Consider the following 18,192-nt stretch of genomic DNA (forward strand, 5'->3'; position numbering starts at 1 on the left):
GGGTGTGGTTAGGCAGCATGCCACCCCCCTAAAATTCTACCGCCCTAGGCCCGGGCCTATATGGCCTTTCCACAAATCCGGGCCTGCACCTGACTAGAAATACTGCAGCTCTAACTGTAACAGGAAGAAGTGTTTAAGCAAAAGACAGAACTCTGTCTGTTAATTGGCTCATGTGACCTAACATGTATAGTATGTTTGTGTGCACAGTGAATCGTACGATCCCATGGGGTGGCCTAGAAATGGCAATTTTCTATTAATCATTACCCAATGGCACATACTAGTAAAAAAGTATATTATTATGAAAATGGAAGCAGGGTTTTACATATGAGCTGTTTTATGCAATATCTTTTTATAGAGACCTACATTGGGGGTATGATTATTTCTGATGCTTTTTCTTTTCTGTGAGTTGCCAGAAATTTTTAAAAGTGTCACTTTAAAAAAATTGGATTCAAATTCAAGTAAAATGTTGATTTAAAACGTATTAAACAACAGATTGACAATCACCTGAATATAATTTTTTTTACTCCACTCTACTGCAAAACATTTTATTTTAACATGTTGAAATAAAACAATTTCTCTAATTTAACTTAATCATTGTTAATCATTGGGGTACGTAAAATTGAGGTTTTACTGCATTTACACCAGACAAATTGAGCTACTAACTCCAAAAATCTCATATCAACTTCAGGCTGGTGTAAATTGTACTCCAGATTTGTCTGGTGAAATTTGGTACTTATATTCACTAAAGAAGAATGACAATCCAACTGCAGAGTAAACAAAATGTTCAGGAAAAAGAGCAAGGCTTTTGTGAATCTGACATTAAAATAACTACAATAATATTTCTTACTTTATGTTTGTGAATTCCTTCTATAAAGCAGAGTAGGATAGCACTGTGGATATGTCAGCCGAAGTATATAGAGAAAAACAATTCATGTACATTGCCAATATTGCTGGTTTAATAATATAGGTGACATATTTAAAGTTTTCATGCAAATTATATCTGCCCTGTTGATTTTGATTACTTAAAAAGCATTGCCAAGAGGCCATTATGAAATCTTACAATGAAATTATACAATATGTGGAGCAGAAAACCCCTGTGTACACGATGCTTTGTTGGCTCCATTTTCCCTTGAGAGAGGATCACCTAGAAAAGACTAGAAAGACTAATGTTTAATTCCAGCAGAGGAAAGGTTTGACCTTACGGTTAAAATGTTCATTTATTTACTAGATTACTGAGCCTTGTTTACTTCTGCCTGCGTCATACGACGCTGACTGTAAAATCTGCCCTTTAAATGATCCTACTTATGTCATCTGCATACCTTTTAATTAAATACTTCATGGTTTAAACTCACCTGAACCATGCACAATAAAAATTAAAGCTTGTTTGGCTTGGCAAAAACCCTAATTTTTAAACTTAGGGTAATAGATGCTTAGATTGCACAAACTGGTTGAAAAACTAGAATTTTGAGACAAGCTAAATATATTAAAATGCAATTAATTTGGAAAGTTAATCCATACTTTCTGAAATGATATTGCTTTTCTCTTTATAACAGAAATTAAATTGCACACGGAGGGGTAAGCCTAATGCAGTGTTTTAGGTAAGTAGTGAAAAAGAATAGGAGAAGAATGCTCCCTGGGAGGAATGGAATTGCAGAAACATTTATGGTCTTCCATAAATAAGAATTACAATTTTAAACTAATCCTTTACAATTGGCCATGGCACTGTAATCCCTAGTGAGTTTGCAAATGATCCTTAGCATGCAGTTCAGATTCATAAGCAAACAGTTATTACCCATGTGCGGGGGGGGCTCAAGTCACTGATTGGTTACTGCCAGTGGAAACTAAGCAGTAAGTAGTGTTCTGGCTATTATGTCACTCCAGACTTTATAGATTACATCTTTGGCTCACTAACTATATTAGAAACATGTTTTATTTTACCCAGTTTTTATTTTTATAATGAACAATTCCTTTAAACTGTTGTTGTTCTCCACTACTCCCCAGCTGTACATTGCATCCCATGACCTGTAGTAGGGGTATGGGAACTGTTTTGCATATTTTAAGTCTACAAAAAATGATTTAAACATTTAGTAAACCCAATGGGATTGTTACTCCAATAAGGATTAAAGGGGTAGTTCACCTTTAAACAAACATTTAATACGATGTAGACATTCATACTAATTTGTAATTGTTCTTAATTTTTTACTTTATATGTTTTTTCAATTATATCGCTTTTTGTATACCAGCTCTCCATTTAGTATTTCAGCTGCTAGGGTTTTATTTGCCCGAGCAACCATGGCAGTGGTTTGAACAAGAGATGGGAATATGAATAGTAGAGGGCCTGCATAGAAAGTTAAGTAATAAAAAGTAACAATAACAATAAAAATGTAGCCTCACAGAGCAACTGTTTTTGGCTGCTGGGGTCAGTGATCCCCATTTAAAAGCTAGAAAGAGGCAGAAGAAAAAGGCAAATAATTAAAAAAATGAAAAATAACCAATAACCAATAACAAAGTTGCTAGGAATAGGGCATTTTATAACATACTAAAAGGTAACTTAATGCACTATTTCATTGTTATAAAGAAAAAGGAAATAATTTATGCATGTATTTATACTTTATAATTTATTTATTAATGTAGTTAAGTGAATTATTTGATTCAAATAGTAGATGGCCTTCCTTTAATTCAAAGCTTTCCAGATCTTACCCATACCGGTATAGTTCATCATTCAGTTCCTACTGCACTTATTTGCATCACACTTAATACAATGTACAAACAGTTATCTAGCAAAACAATGGATTCTTCTGCCCCTGAAAAACATTTCTTTCAGTGACCCTGTCATGCACTGCATATGAGACATCTCCAATGTTCTGCACCCAACACACCAACATAATCCGGCACATTCTGCATTTCTCTGCAAAATATTAGATGGCCTCAGGCATGCATGTACATTACACAGTCTTAATATGCCCCTTTAATAATTCACACCCTATCTTTAAGCCTCATCATTAAATGGTTCTTTCAACAGACTGCAATTTCCTCTCCAGCCCGTGCTGTATTCTCGGCATCTGACTGTTCATATTTTTATTTGAGGAATAATTTGATCAAGAACAAAGAAAATCACATTTTTGGACAGCTTTATAGAGAAATACTGATAGTTATAAAAGTTGAACAGACTGTATTTACAGCCATACGCTGTTTCATGAGGAACCAGGAAATATAAGAAATAAATTCAAACCGAGGGATTAGATATTTCAGCTTCACATCCAAACTGACAGCCTTTCACAAGAAATGACTTCTCTGCCAGATAAAAGTAGTACAAATACCTATAACAAAATGGGCAAGGTTTAAAAATATTCATAAGCAAGCTGATGCAAATTAAATTCCTCCCTGAATAAGTTACTACTTATTCTGCTTATAATAAAAGTAAAAATGCAGCCCCATTTTTGAAACTTCATACTTACATACTGTAAGGAAATCATTTGGAATTACCATAACTACCTCTGCACTACCCAAAGCAAAATCTAAAAATAAAAATCATATATATTTCCTGATTTAAACCATTGGCAAAAAGTATGTTCATCATGAGCCAATTCGTTAAAGGATATGTCCGATTTATATAACAGCAATTTTGTCCCCTTATTGACAACACTTCAGGACAAGGTAAATAAATGGAATAAAATAAACCTGTCATGGATGGGGAGAGTACAAGCATTGAAAATGTTCCTGATGCCTAAACTGAACTACTATCTACAAGTTCTGCCAATTAGATTACCATCTGTTTTTTTCAAGAAAATTAAATCCTTGTTTATAAAATTTATTTGGAATGGCAAACAGGCTAGGATCCAATATAGACAACTAATATAACCATTAGACAGAGGAGGGTTAGCTATTCCAGACGCCAAACTATATTTCAATCCAATTAACACGTATAAAACAATGGGCAGGAGAGGAAAGGAAGAACATCTAGAACATCAGTGGGCCGGGATACCTTTGTTAAATTTTTTATGGTGTGATAGGGTGAAGGCCCACCCTCTTATAGCTCCCACACTTAGGATTTGGTATAGCAACAGAATAAAGATGAACCTGACTAAAACGCCCTTTATTTTACAACCCTTAGTATACAACAGTTCATTTGTACCCAGTTTAGAGAATGGAGCCTTCAAGGATTGGCGGGTACTTGAGGGGAGACCAACAAGAATCAGTGATTTTCTGGAAAACAATAAAATCATTTCATTAAAAGAAATTCAAAAGAAATGGGGAAATCATGTTAGAGATGCATGGAACTACTGCCAATTGCAACATTATATTTATAAATCTAAAGAGGAAGATTGGGATAGAGAACTGACCAAATGGGAAAAATTATTGGAAAGTAAAGAGGTTCCTAATAAAGCAATATCTATTATATATAAACTTTTATTATCAAATATTTCTCTGGGCAAAGACACAGCTCTCAGGGAGTGGGAAAAAGAATTGGATAGTAAGATCCCCCCCGAGATGTGGAATAAGATCCTGTTACAAGCCCACAAATCATCTAGAGCGGTAAGAGTGAGTGAAATGAATTTCAAAATAGTTACTAGATGGCACCTCACACCAACTAAGTTGAATAGGATGTATCCTGAACTCACAGATTTATGTTGGAGATGTGGTAGGGAGAGGGGGACACACGCGCACATATGGTGTAAGTGTAAGGATGTGCAAGATTATTGGGGTAATATCTTGAAAGTAATAAAAGAAATAACGAACACCAATTTGTCGATGGAAGATGTCCCTTTGATTCTGTTAAGCCTAGATATTGATAAAAAGGGTTTATTAAGGGACCCACTTACCTTACATTTGCTGGATGCGGCTAGGTCAATAATCCCAAGACACTGGAGGAAGTCAGTTCCACCCAGCAGCATGGAGTGGCAGCAGGTAGTAGAGCATACTAGGAAGATGGAAGAAATAACACATATTATTCATAATAAGAGTGCTAAATACTGGGAAACCTGGGAACCATGGGTTAGGTTTATAAACAAATCGGGATAAAAGGGACTTCAGGTTGAACGAGGATTAAATGGAGGGTCCTTCTGTGTATAGATAGGAATGTCCTGGGGATGGGGTAAGCGAGTCAGTTGGAGTAATAAAATTTGTAATTGGTCTAAGTAACCTTGAAGGTTTAGGAGATGGCCCGCGGGTTTAGCAAGTGAATTTCGGAAGCAAACAGCTACGAGATAGCTTGGGTCTTATATATTCTCAATCTACTCTATTTTATTCTCATTTTCTTTTCATCTTTCTATCTATTTATATCTATGGTATTGTATTATTTTTGTAAAATCTGTTTAAAAATAAAATAAAAAAAAAATTTGTTAAAGGAACAGTAACACCCAAAAAATGAAAGTGTCCCAATGTAATGAAAATATAATGTACTGTTGTGCTGCACTGGTAAAATTGGTGTGTTTGCTTCAGAAACATAAGTCAAGGATTGTATGCGCTTCCTATACAAAATAAATTGTACCCACGTCTCGTCTCCCTATTAATCATAAGCGGCTTAAATGTCTTTAAGGTATGCAAAGTTGCGAATTAATTCACAATCCTCATCCGATCGTCTGCCAGTGCAACCTCAAAAACATAAGATAACGCACATATATTGAATTTTTTCATATTTGTTTGTTTATATGAACAAGCTGCTGTGTAGACATGGGGGCAGCCATTCAAAGCTAAAAAGGAGAAAAGGATACACAGCAGATAACAGATATGCTCTGTAGCATACAATGGGATTCTTGAGAACTTATCTGTTTTCTTCTATGGGTCCTGTGCTTGAATGTCTGTCCCCAATGCTACACAGCAGCTTGTTTATATAAACTATAGTTGTTTTTCTGAAGCAAACACACCAGTTTTGCAGTGCAGGGCAACACTACATTATATTGGCTTTCCTTTAACACTCTTTCATTTTTGGTGTTACTATGCCTTTAAACTCATGTTGAAAAAAGGACATCATTCCCCTTTAATGAAATTGCCAGTAACATTTGCAATAACCTCTTGTTTTGCCCCTTGCCATCCCACATAAGCCCTAATCATGCCCCAAATGTGACTCCTTCTTACATACAGTATCTATGCCTTCATTGTCGGACTGGGACACCAGGGGCCCACCAAAAAACCTTAGACCAGGGGCCCACTCTTCTATTAATCTTCCTCTCCTCAACCTCTATTCTCCCAGTCTCTTTTCTTTACATACTATACTCTATTATTCCATCTATTTAGCCTCTTTGTTGTCATAGAAATAGAGAATGGCCATGAAATAGGCCAAATGTTTAGCAGCATGAGGTCCCACTGACACCTGGGCCCACCGGGAGTTTTTCTGGTATCCCAGTGGGCCAGTCCGACACTGTGTGCCTTATGTCATCAAAACTCCTAGTCGTGTCAATAGCTTGCCCCTATGTCACCAGACTGCCCGATCACATCCCTTTTTATATCACAGTCCCATCATTTACATCATTGCTCTGTCCCTATGTCACCAACCCGCCCACCCTGGCTGGTAAATTCGTTTTTAAAAAGTGACATCCTCTTTGTCCTGTAAAAATTTAGGGTAATGTAATAAGAAGTGCAAAGTGTAATGTGGCTAACTGTCACATAAATTCATTCCCATTTACTTTGCGAATAGCTTAAACTGGAATGAAAATTAAGAATCTATTATCCAGATAATAATCCACTTTATATCATTAGCACTCTCACTTTAATTTATTAAACTTAATTTCAAAGTCCAGCAGTATTCCCTATTTAGAACTTCCTGTTGAAATTTGCCTTGCATTTATGAAAAAGTTGTTTAGTAATTACACAATACATTGCCATCCAGTAGAGGAACTACTAAGGTGGCTAGGGGTGGCTACCAGCCAGGGCCCACTGGAAGGCTGTCAGTGGCACAGTGATGGTGCAAAGAGAAGTGTGAGGTGGTATGATGATTAGGAAGCAGCCAAGGGAGTTCCTGGTGCAAATTTCTCACCATTGAAACACCATTCATTTCTTTTTTTTTTTTTTAGCGTAAGTCATTTACACGCCTGTAAAAAATAGGCTTCTAAGAGCACAAAGCTTTACTGCCATCTAGTGGATGGTAAAAGTATTGTCCCTCTAAATACTTCAGAATGTAAACATTTTTTTACATAGAGCCAGATTCAATTCAGTCAGAAAAGATTTCTGTCTGAATTGAATCTGACCCGTAGTTGGGCACTGTATTTCCTAGGTGCTAAAATCTGTGTAGCTTTCATCTACAGTGTATTGTACCCACTGACTACCTATGGACTGCCTCATCTGTATGAAATTAAAAAAATATTAGTAGAAGAGGAAATTTATCATGGATGATTAATCCTCTTTGTGTTTCATTGGTCTAAAGCAAGGGCAAACATTTAACGGATACATTGTTGTTTAATATTTTTTCTTCCGCCCAGTAAAGGAACTTTGAATTACTCTGTGAGACTGATTCAAGGGTTGCCAAGATAATACGGGAGCAGAGACAGACCCTCAATATACTTCTACTGACTGTGCCATTGACTGTGCCAAGTATCATTAACCTGATACTTGATACTAACCTGAAACACTTTTTTTTTTAGTTCAGTTGTTTTCAGATTGTTCATCAGAAATAGACTTTTTCCAATTGCTTTCCATCTTTTATTTTTTGCCATTTCTCCAAAATTGAAGTTTAACATTTAAAGGGGAATTCCACACAAACATAATTTAATCTTTTAGAAAAGTCAACATAATTTCAAGCAACTTGTGAAGAAGAACTGAATTTCAGCATAGAAAATGGCATGCATTCTTACTTTTTGAAGAAACATGTAACTGTGATGGATATATTAGGGGTTTCTGTGTTGTGTGGGCCTTTTTTATCAAATTTTGGTTTGGAAGCCGGAGTTCCCCTTTAATGTTCGTGTGTCTGGTATTTCAGTCTGGCAACTCAGTGATCCACATGTAGATTCTAAACGGTTACATTTAATTGTAGCAATTCTTACAATTTGCTATATTTAATTGATCTATTTCTCAGGTGCCTCTGTGGAATATTAGCAATTATTGTATCAAATCTAACAGCTGCCTGTAATGAAACTCAGGGATTCTGCTCAGCAGGGACAAAGATAACAAATGTATCAACTTAATGTATCAGTTTAGAACAGTTACAGTTATAGGAGGAGGGAGTCAGCGACCCCCTCCTCCTATAGCTTCTTTAGAAAGAAATAAGAAGGTGAAAATTGAATCTTCAAACTTCAATATTGGAAAAATGATTGCAAATAGAAAGTAGAATATAAATGGGAAAAAGTCTTTATTTCTTGTGAACTATTTTAAACCAACTGAACAAAGTGTTGGAAGGTGAAAACCCCCTTTAATGATTATGTGCTTAATGTCTATAATATTGATATGCCATATGGTTTCTATTGCATGAGTTACTGGTGTAAAGTATATGGCAATCCAATGAAATTGAACTTATTTTTGGACATTATAGGCATATTTATTGGAATCTTTTTATTTGTTTAAGCCTGGTAATAAAGAAATTTTGCCCTTGCTCTAACAAGGCAATATTTTTTTTATGAATCCGCTAAGGTTAAGGGAAAACTATACCCCCAAACAATGTAGGTCTCTATAAAAAAATATATTGCATAAAACATCATATGTAAATCCCTGCTTCATGTAAATAAACCATTTTCATAATAATATACTTTTTTTTTTTAGCAGTATGTGCCATTGGTTAATCATAGAAATAGAAAATTGCCATTTTAAAAAATAAGGGCTGCGCCCTGGGATCCTAGGATTTGCGGTGCACACAAACAAACCATACTGTATGGGGCAGATTTATCAAGGGTCTAATTTTGAAGTAATGAGAGTTTTTTTGAACTCCAATAACTTGAAATTCGAATAAAAAAAGACCAGCCGAAATTTAACAACAAAATCAAAGGGGTTTTTTTTCAGGTGAATAGGCCGTTTTCATTTGAATTGTACGAATCTAAGTAACATTGTATTTGATCGAATTTGATTAGAGGTTTTTTTTCAATTTTTCAAAGCCCACCAATTGACTCCAAATAGATTCTAGGAGGCCCCCCATAGGCGAAAGCAGCAATTCGGCAGGTTTTAGTTGGCAAATGGTCGAAGTTGAATTTTTAAAGAGACATTACATGATAAATTTTGATATTTGAATTTTCTATTTTTTTTTTAAATTCAAATTGAATATTCCCTAGTAAAAGAACAGAAAAATAGCTTGAAATTCAAATTTTTTTAATTCGAATTTTCACTTTATCCCTTGATAAATCTGCCCTTACACGTTAGGTCACATGAGCCAATTAACAGAGAAAGTTCTGTCTTTTGCTTCCACAATTCTTCCTGTTACAGTTAGAGCTGTAGTATTTCTGGTCAGGTGATCTCCGAGGCAGCATTTTGTGTGTGATGTATTAATTGATCTTGTACACTGATTGTATGTTCGGGGTATTTGAATGTTAATTCACTTCCATTCATTATCCTGATGACGATCCCTTGGGAATCAAAACACGTTGATATACCATGCAATATTAAAGATTTACTGCAGGACATTTGTATCCAACTGCTATCACTGCTTTCTTGGATTGAAATATATATTTATACACACACACACAACAATGACAGATAAAGAAAACCAAACAAGGAATACACATAGATACATAACAATATGTACAATAGTGTTTTTATGCTGTTTGGGGATGACCAGGAAAGATGTTTGGAAATACTGTATATTTTCTTTATGCCTCTGGTCAGGGCCGGACTGGGGGTAAAAAGCAGCCCGGGCAAAAAAAATCAAAGCAGCCCACTTGTAATGGTTTTTGTACACATCCACTCATATATTGGGGTAAAACTGCAAAAAACATATGTGCGTAAAGAGCTGCCTTGTAAAATATGTTTAAGATTCTGCAGCCTTGTGCCTTTATATTCCTTGATAAATATAGTGGGCTGTCCACTGTACGGCACAAGAACCATGACTGGGCCAAGCAGCGTTGGACTGAGGGGCCCCCCAGCCGCTAAGTCCAATCTGCCGGGAAACCACCTCTGTGAGTGTGCACACCTTATCCTTGCGCGACCGGGGTCCGGGAGGTTAGGAGTAAGTACAGGGAGTGGGTCTGGGCTGGCAGGGGCCCCACCGGGTGTACCTACCTTTTGCCGGTGCGACCAGGGTCTGAGAGGTAAGGGGGAAGTGCACGGACTGGGTCTGGGCCAGCAGGGCCCGCCCTAGTAACACGGATACATTGGACAACAAAACATTTTTTTTACTGTTTTATTCATTCTTATAAAAAAAAAAAAAAATGAAGTGAAAAAGTGAAAACAAACAGACAGTCCAGGTTAAATTTTTAAAAAAGACAGATTTAGTCAGTACCTGATACTTTCAGCACAGTTGACTCTTCCTACCCCATAGTGATTTTGCCTGCTCTACAGAAATCCACACCAACCTGATGTTACTGTAACTGATGTGGTGTGTTCACAGGCAGGGAGGATTATGTGCAGGCTCAGCACAGACAGGCAGGCAGGGCAGCAGCTGCAGTATCTCCTATTCATCCGGCTTCCATGCTCATGCTGAGAGTGCTGGGACATACAAACAGCCGGCAGAGGCAGCAGCGTCCGAGCAGAGAGGAGTGGGAGGGGCAGAGCCACAGTGTGAAAAAGGATGGAGGAGCGGTCCTAGAGCCCGCTGGATCAATCAGGAGCAGCAGCCCACTGACACTAAATAAAGAGCGGCCCGTCGGGAAAATGCCCGAACAGGCCAATTGCCAGCAATCAATAGTATCTCGACCCTGTCCTGAATGACCTTCTGCAGTGTATGAAGAATGAGTGGGAATGGAGGAAATGCATACACTAGATGACCTGACCAGCTCTGTAGCAGTGCACTGCTCCCGCTTTCAGACAGAACCTCCTGGAAAAGAAGACTGAACACTGGGTGTTGTGACTTGAAGCCATCAAATTGACCTCTGGTAAGCCCCATCTCTCCAACAGCATCTGAAACACTTCCTGATGCAGAGACCATTCGTGAACCGACAGTGTTTTCTGGTTCTCTATTTCCGGAAGGTAAGCAGCCGTCAAAAGCACCAGATTTCTCTCTGCCCAGGACAGAGTCGGCTGCACCTCTTGGAGCAAGGATCTGCTCTTGGTTCCCCCTTGTTTCCTGATGCAAGCCAACGCTCAGGTGTTGTTTATTAACATCTGGACTGAGGAAACCTGAAGAACTTGGGCGAAAGAAAACAGAGCATTCTTCGCAGCCCTGATTTCCAAAAATATTGGATTGAAACTCCCCTCTGCTGGCAAGACCACTGTCCTTGAACCCATTCTGAGTCCAGATGCGCCCCCCACCCCAACGTGGAAGCATCCGAGACTAGTGTCCTCCATTGAGGTTGAGTTAACTGGAGTCCTCTGCTGAGATTCTTCTCTGATAGCCACCATCTGAGAGACAGCTTAAATGTCCGTAATAACTGGATCTGTTGATTCCAATCTCTCCTCATCCTGTTCCATCGATCCAGAAAAAGCCATTGTGCTGGTCTCATATGCCACCTGGCCCATTTTGTGACTGGAACAGTTGCCGCCATAGAGCCTATCAGGGACATTAACTCCTGAGCCGAGACCTGAGACCTTTCCAGAAACCCTGATGTTTGGCAGATTAAGTCCTGAATTCTCTGTGGAGGCAGAGACACTGCCCCCCCCCCCAACGTGTCGAACAAGGCTTCCAAGTACTGCAATGACTGGGAGGGAATAAGATGGTTCTTCTCCCAATTTATTATCCATCGGTGGGCCTGTAAAAAATTCAAAACTTGATCCCGATGACCAACGAGGGTCTCCCTGCTCCTTGCTGACGCTAGGATGTCGTCCAGGTAATGTCATATGGAGATCCCCTCCAATCTTAGAGCTGCAATTAAAGTTACCAGAACCTTGGAGTAAACCCTTGGTGAGGTTGACAGGTCAAATGGCAGGCAATGGAACTAAAAATGTCTTCCTGCCACGGAAAAACGAAGGAAGCGCTGATGAGCCTCTGACTGGAATATGGAGGTATGCATCTCGAAGGTCTATAGAGAGAAGCCAATCTTTGGGTAGTACTGCTGAAATAATGGAAAAGATGTACTCCATCTTGAACTTCTGAAACTTCAGGTACTTGTTGACCTCCCTGAGATTCAAAATCGGTCTCCAACCTCCTGAAGCCTTTTTTACCAGAAATAAGACCGAATAGATTCCCCTTTTCTCCTCTTGAGAAGTCTAGAAGAACTAGAAGTCACTGAACATACAGAACCAAAGCTTCTCTCTTCTCTCCCGTAGCCGGGTAAGGTGATACCACAAATCTGTTTTCTACTGGGATTGCCGAAAATTCCAGATGATAGCCTCTCGTCAGGATGTCTAGAACCCATTGGTCTGAAATTGGCAAGGTTGTCTTTTTAGGCAAGTGAATGACAGCAGGATCAACCGATGGAGGCACCATCCAGTCTTTAATCTCCGCCTCCTTGAAAGGATACAATGTAGCAAATCTACTGCCTGGAGAAGCAAAGGAGACTTTCTTAGCCGCCTTCTGACATTCTGCTTTAATCAGGTCTGAAACCTCCCCGAACAAAGGAAAGGTTTGACGATTCTTGGAAGGTGTAGGTAAAACTTTAACTGTTTTGGAACCCTCTACTTCCTCTTCTACCCCCAGAGTGAGTCTCAATGCTTTAATTAGGGGAGACACTAAGGAGAAGTCAAAAGACTAATTCAAGGTGTCAGAGTCGTCCTCTGAATCTCTAAAGGTCTCTGTTGCATTCCCTGGGAACCCACTTTCTTCATCAGAAAATTCCTCATTTACTTCCCCTGATTCCAGGACTGGTCCCTGTTCCTCTTCCAGGACCTCCCTGCCCAATCCTGAGGATTCAGAAGCAGACCTGCTTCTAGGAAGGCTCTCTTCAGACAAACTAAGACTAAACCAGAAAAAGACAATCAGAGGAGAGAGAGAGAGAAAAGAAAGAAGAGAACACCCACAGAAAAAAAGGAGGGACTTACCTAGCTTGGAAGGCAGAGGCACCTGAGGCTAAAGGATCCATAATATAACTTCCAACCAACACAGTCTAAAAGAACCCAAAAGAAAACATAAGTCCAAGAAAGAACAAAGAAATGCCACACAAGAAACAAACATACCATACCAGTCCTATAATTCACTCCCCAGAACAGCAGTGAGAATCTCCTCTAGAGATCGCACCAACACTGTGGAGACTATTATAAAACCTCCTAATGCTGACTCCTCCCCCAATATGGCCGTCACAAACTCTGCTGACAGCACCGCCACGCCATCTTGGATGTGGCATTCTAAAACAACCGGCTCCCCGCCTCTCCCCTCCCCATGCACCCTATCTCTCCCTGTAATACATCAGAGATGCACCGGAAGCAGCAGGGAGAGAGAAAAGTAACCGCACTTACACAGCACGTCTATTACCATGATCCGAAGTCAGATGTAGAGGAACGGGGTTAATAAAATGCGACTGCTCTGCTCAGAGGCTCCAATGGGGGAGAACCTCACACAAAAGGGAGATGCGGCAGTAAAAGGGGTTCCTACCAAAAGGAATAAGCCTAATACAAGAACCGCCAATGCCAGTAACTGATCCTCTGTGTCACAAGCAGGGCCGCCATCGGGGGGGACAGGAGGGACAAGTGTCCCGGGCATGAAGGGGGGCCCGGTAGTGCTGCAGTTTAGAAAAGAGCCGGCCCCCCTTGAGAGCGCCGAACAGCCAAAGGACCCGAAGCCACTAAAAAAGCCGAAGCCGAACTCCCGAAGCAACGAAAAGACCCGAAGTCACGAAAATAGCTGAAGCCGAAGTCCCGAAGCAAGACCTGAAGTCACGAAAACAGTCGAAATTGAAGTCCTGAAGCGGCGAAAAGACCCGAAGTCACGAAAGGAGGCGAAGTTGAAGTCCTGAAGCAACAAGTTCAATTCTACTGAAAAACATGTGTGGGTTTTTTTTTTAATCCCCTGGCCACCAATGTATTATTTTAATATTCTATAGGCCCCTGCCACCAATGTTTTTTTTTTTTTTTTTAATTTGGGGCCCCAATTTTTTTTAACTTGTAAGGGGGGCCCTGCTACCAATGTTTTTTTAAAATATATATTTTTGGGGCCATAATTTTTTTAACTTGTAAGGGGGGCCCTGGCACCAATGTTTTTTTAAAAAAATATTTTTTGGAGCGCCAATTTTTTATAACTTGTAAGGGGGGCCCTGGCACCAATGTTTTTTTTAAAAACTATTTTTTGGGGCCCCAATTTTTTTAACTTGTAAGGGGGGCCCTAGCACCAATGTTTTTTTTTTAAATATTTTTTGGGCCACCAATTGTTTTTAACTTGTAAGGGGGGCCGTGGCACCAATGGTTTTTTTAAAAAAGATATTTGAGGCCCCAATTTTATTTTAACTTGTAAAGGAGGCCCTGGCACCAATGCTTTTTTTTAACTTATACCATCAATAGCTTTTTATAACTTGTGTGTGGGGGGTTACTTTTTTAGCGCTGATGTCTGTGTGGTCTTTCGGTGGGATGGCGTGGGGCTTGGGTGGAGTGGGCGGGATCTGGGGTGGGGCTTGGGCGCTAGTGTGGGCGGGGCCCATGGGGCCCTGAAAATGTTGTTGTACGGGGCCCCATGATTTCTAATGGCGGCCCTGGTCACAAGCAACCTACCTGGCCAGTCACATGACACGCCTCTCAGGACAGGAGGAACAACTGACTTATAGTCACTCTAATAGTCAGTAAACAACCCCCTTAAGCATATTCTGCTCCAAACCATACCAGGAAAGGAGGAAGGGTCCCTTACTCTGCCCCATGTTCACCTGCAAGATTTGCCACTCATGCAAGGAACGCAAGCCAGCCCTCCAAAAGTCTAAAGGCAGAAACAGAAAAGACGAGGTAGGTGAGTCTCGTTAGTACCTTTAAAGGAACAGGAATGTCAAAAAATAAAAGTGTTTTAAAGTAATGAAAATATAATGCAGTGTTGCCCTGCACTGGTAAAACTGCTGTGTTTGCTTAAGAAACACTACTATTGTTTATATAAATAAGCTGCTGTGTAGCAATGGGGGCAGCCATTCAAAGGAGAAAAGGCTCAGGTTACACAGCAGATAACAGATAAACTCTGTAGAACATAATGGTGTTATCTGTTATACACTATTGAGCCTGTGCCATATAGCCGTTTTTCAATTTCCGCCATTGCTCCACAGCAGCTTGTTTATATAAACAATAGTAGTGTTTCTGAAGCAAACACATCAGTTTTACCAGTGCAGGGCAACAGTACATGATCTTTTCCTTACTTTAAAACACTTACATTATTTGGTGTTACTGTTCCTTTAAGATTTTTGGAGAGGGAGGGACTATCTGGTCTGGGGGCATGGAAGGGAGGGGCCTCCCGGTTGTAATGCTGATATGGAGTGACAAGGAAATATAGTTTATTTACACTTTGGATGGTGTGTGTCTGAAACAGCAGGTTAAAGAATGTTTTCTCTCTGCAACTTGTTGTACTGAGTACCTGAGGTCTCCATCTCCAGAGCCATGAGACATGGTCCATCCTCTTTCAATGTTGCTATATCCGTCAAGTTCAACTCAAGTCAAGCACGGAAGAGCATTTACATGTTGCTTCTGCCACAAAAGTCTTAAATAGCATTTATTGACAAATAACCCTGCCCCCCCCCCTTAATCTCATGCTAATCTAACCAGACATTATGGTGGCCATTTTAGGACACTGCCAAAGAAAGTCCTGCCTCTAGTATCTCAGTCTGGCAGCTCAGTGATCCAGGAACATTCTGAACTGTTAAAATTTGCTCCATATAGGGGCAGATTTACCAAAGTTCAAGTTTTTGTTTTACTCTAATAAATTCGAATATACTCACAACTCAAATGGGAGGTTATTTAAGAAAAAACTTGAAAGTCTAAAACTCGAATGAATATTACAGAACCAAAATCTCAAATCGAATTGGACTAAACTCGAATCAAGTTTTTTCTCAGAAAAAAACTTGAATGTTAGGAAGGCTATTAACATCTTCAAATCGGTCACTGGACCTCTGCCACTGACTTCTACATGAATTTGGCAAATAGTCGAATTGGAGTTGTTCTCAGGGTCCAAGTATGATAAATCTCGAATTCGAGATTGGACTATTTCCAACTCGAATATGTGAGTTTTGACCAAAAATCCAACTTGAAAATTTGAATTCACAATTTGACCCTTAAAGGAATAGTAACACCAAAAAAGGAGTGTTTTCAAGGAATGACAATGTAATATAGAGTTGCCCTGCACTGGTAAAACTGGTGCGTTTGCATCAGATACACAAATATAGTTTATATAAACAAGTTGCTGTGTAGTCATGGGGGCAGCCATTCATGCACAGGATACACAGTAGATAACCTCTCAAGAATCCCATTGTATACTACAGAGCTTATGTCTTATCTGCTGTGTATACTGTGTCCTTTTTCAGCTTTGAATGGTTGCCCCCATGGCTACATAGCATAGCTACTATAGTAGAGTTTCTGAAGCAATCACGTCAGTTTTACCAATGCAGCACAACAGTACATTACATTTCCATTGCTTTAAAAGACTTTCATTTTTTCGTGTTACTGATCCTTTAATAAATCTGCCCCTTAGTTGATAAATTTGGTTGATAAAATTTCGCTTCTTCCTGTACTGATCGGCGTTTGGTGGCGCATGCGCAGGAGGCATTTGCCAGTTGGATCCAGGGCCGGGCCGCACTGGCGCCCAAGGCAAGCCGCGGATGCGGCGCCAGCTTAGCGCTCCTGCGCATGCGCAGGAGCGCAAAGAGAAGTAAAAAAAATCGGGCACAAAGGGGACCGGACTGGGGGTAGTCGACAGAGGAGGTAGGTGCCTGGCACCCCCCAGCTTTGCGCCCTAAGCACATGCCTACTCCGCCTATCCCTTGGCCCGGCCCTGGTTGGATCTACTGCACATGTGCCCGAATTTTACGATTTCTTTTTTCAGAAACTTCGTGACTTTCAGCGCATGCGCAGTAGATCCAACCGGCAAATGCCTCCTAATGCGTATGCGCCGCAAAATACAGGACAAAGATGGCGCCCGTGAACTCGGCAAGAGAGGACATGCATGTTTGGGGCATTTGCCTGGGGAGGGGGTAGGAGAAGGGAGTGGGCCTATGCAGGGGAGGGATTTTAGCGCTGAAGGGGTTGACTTCTCCTTTAATGAAATGTGATTCTGGTCAGCAGGCACAAAGATAACAAATGGATCAACTAAAGGCATCAATTTAGACCAGTTAAAGAGTCGGCGACCCCCTTCCCAGAGCTGTTTTAGAAGGTGAAAAATGAAACTTTACACTTCAATATTAGAAAAATAGAGAGTAATTGGAAAAAGTCTTTATTTGTAGTGAGCAATCTGAAACCAACTGAAGTGTCTGAAGGTGAACAACCGCTTCAATTACATATCTAACAATTTTATTGTCATATTATTTACGTTTGTATTTGACATACAGTTCACGTTTATGACAAAATTAAAGTATTGGATATGTAGTCAAATAAAAAGAAACATAATTAATAGCACTATTATCACCTTTCAGGGTTCGGTATTACAATATTATAAACAAGATACAGTATACCATCAGTAAGTAATAATAACAGGGCTAAACTGCAAATGAGATTTTGTAGGTATTTTGCACCTAAAATTAGGGGCAATATGATAGATACCAAGAAGACTCCCGGTGGGCCCAGGTGTCAGTACATATTTATGGGCAATATCTTGGCTGCTGCTTGCACAGGTAAACAGATGATATGGGGCAATATGATGGATTGTTGGCTCCTGCTGGCACAAGCACATATTTGGGGGCAATATTGTGGATTTTTTGGCTGATGCTGGCATTGGTACAGATTGAGGGCAATGAGGGATTGGCTGCTACTGGCTCAGGTACATGGGGCAATATGGTGGCTGCTGGCACAGGTACACAGATGTTTGCAATATGATGGATTTTTGGCTCCTGCTGGCACAGGTACAAATTAGGGGCTATATTATGGGTTTTTTTTGGCTGCCGCTGGCATAGGTACAAATTATGGGTAACAATATGATGGATTTTTTGTCTTATGCTCGCACTAGGGTTGCCACCTGGCCGGTATTTTACCGGCCTGGCCGGTAAAAATGATGCTTGATCCCAAAGTTATTAATAGGAAAAAACTGCAAGACTATGTGTGTATGTATGTATATTTTTATTTGTAAAGCGCTCG

General features: G+C 39.9%; 1 protein-coding gene across 3 annotated transcripts in view; it reads right to left on the reverse strand.

Annotated features, from left to right (window-relative positions):
• Window positions 1–10,551, reverse strand: part of LOC108715679 (dimethylaniline monooxygenase [N-oxide-forming] 2) — a 32,873-nt gene extending 22,322 nt beyond the window's left edge. Inside the window, exons 1-3 of one of the 3 annotated variants that reach the window (XM_018261057.2) lie at window positions 10,358–10,551; window positions 4,824–4,921; window positions 4,136–4,206 (exon numbers count right to left, since the gene is read on the reverse strand). Coding sequence is in view for 1 of the 3 variants with exons in the window: in XM_018261058.2 (XP_018116547.2) it covers window positions 4,136–4,226 (91 nt within the window). In the remaining 2 variants the exon portion in view is untranslated. Of the gene's footprint in view, window positions 1–4,135; window positions 4,242–4,823; window positions 4,922–10,357 lie in introns of those variants that run through there. The other 2 variants (XM_018261060.2, XM_018261058.2) reach the window with 2 other exon arrangements.
• Window positions 10,552–18,192: the final 7,641 nt, after the last annotated feature.

This window comes from Xenopus laevis, chromosome 4S, assembly GCF_017654675.1.
Source record: "Xenopus laevis strain J_2021 chromosome 4S, Xenopus_laevis_v10.1, whole genome shotgun sequence".
In the NCBI taxonomy this organism is placed as follows: Eukaryota; Metazoa; Chordata; class Amphibia; order Anura; family Pipidae; genus Xenopus; species Xenopus laevis.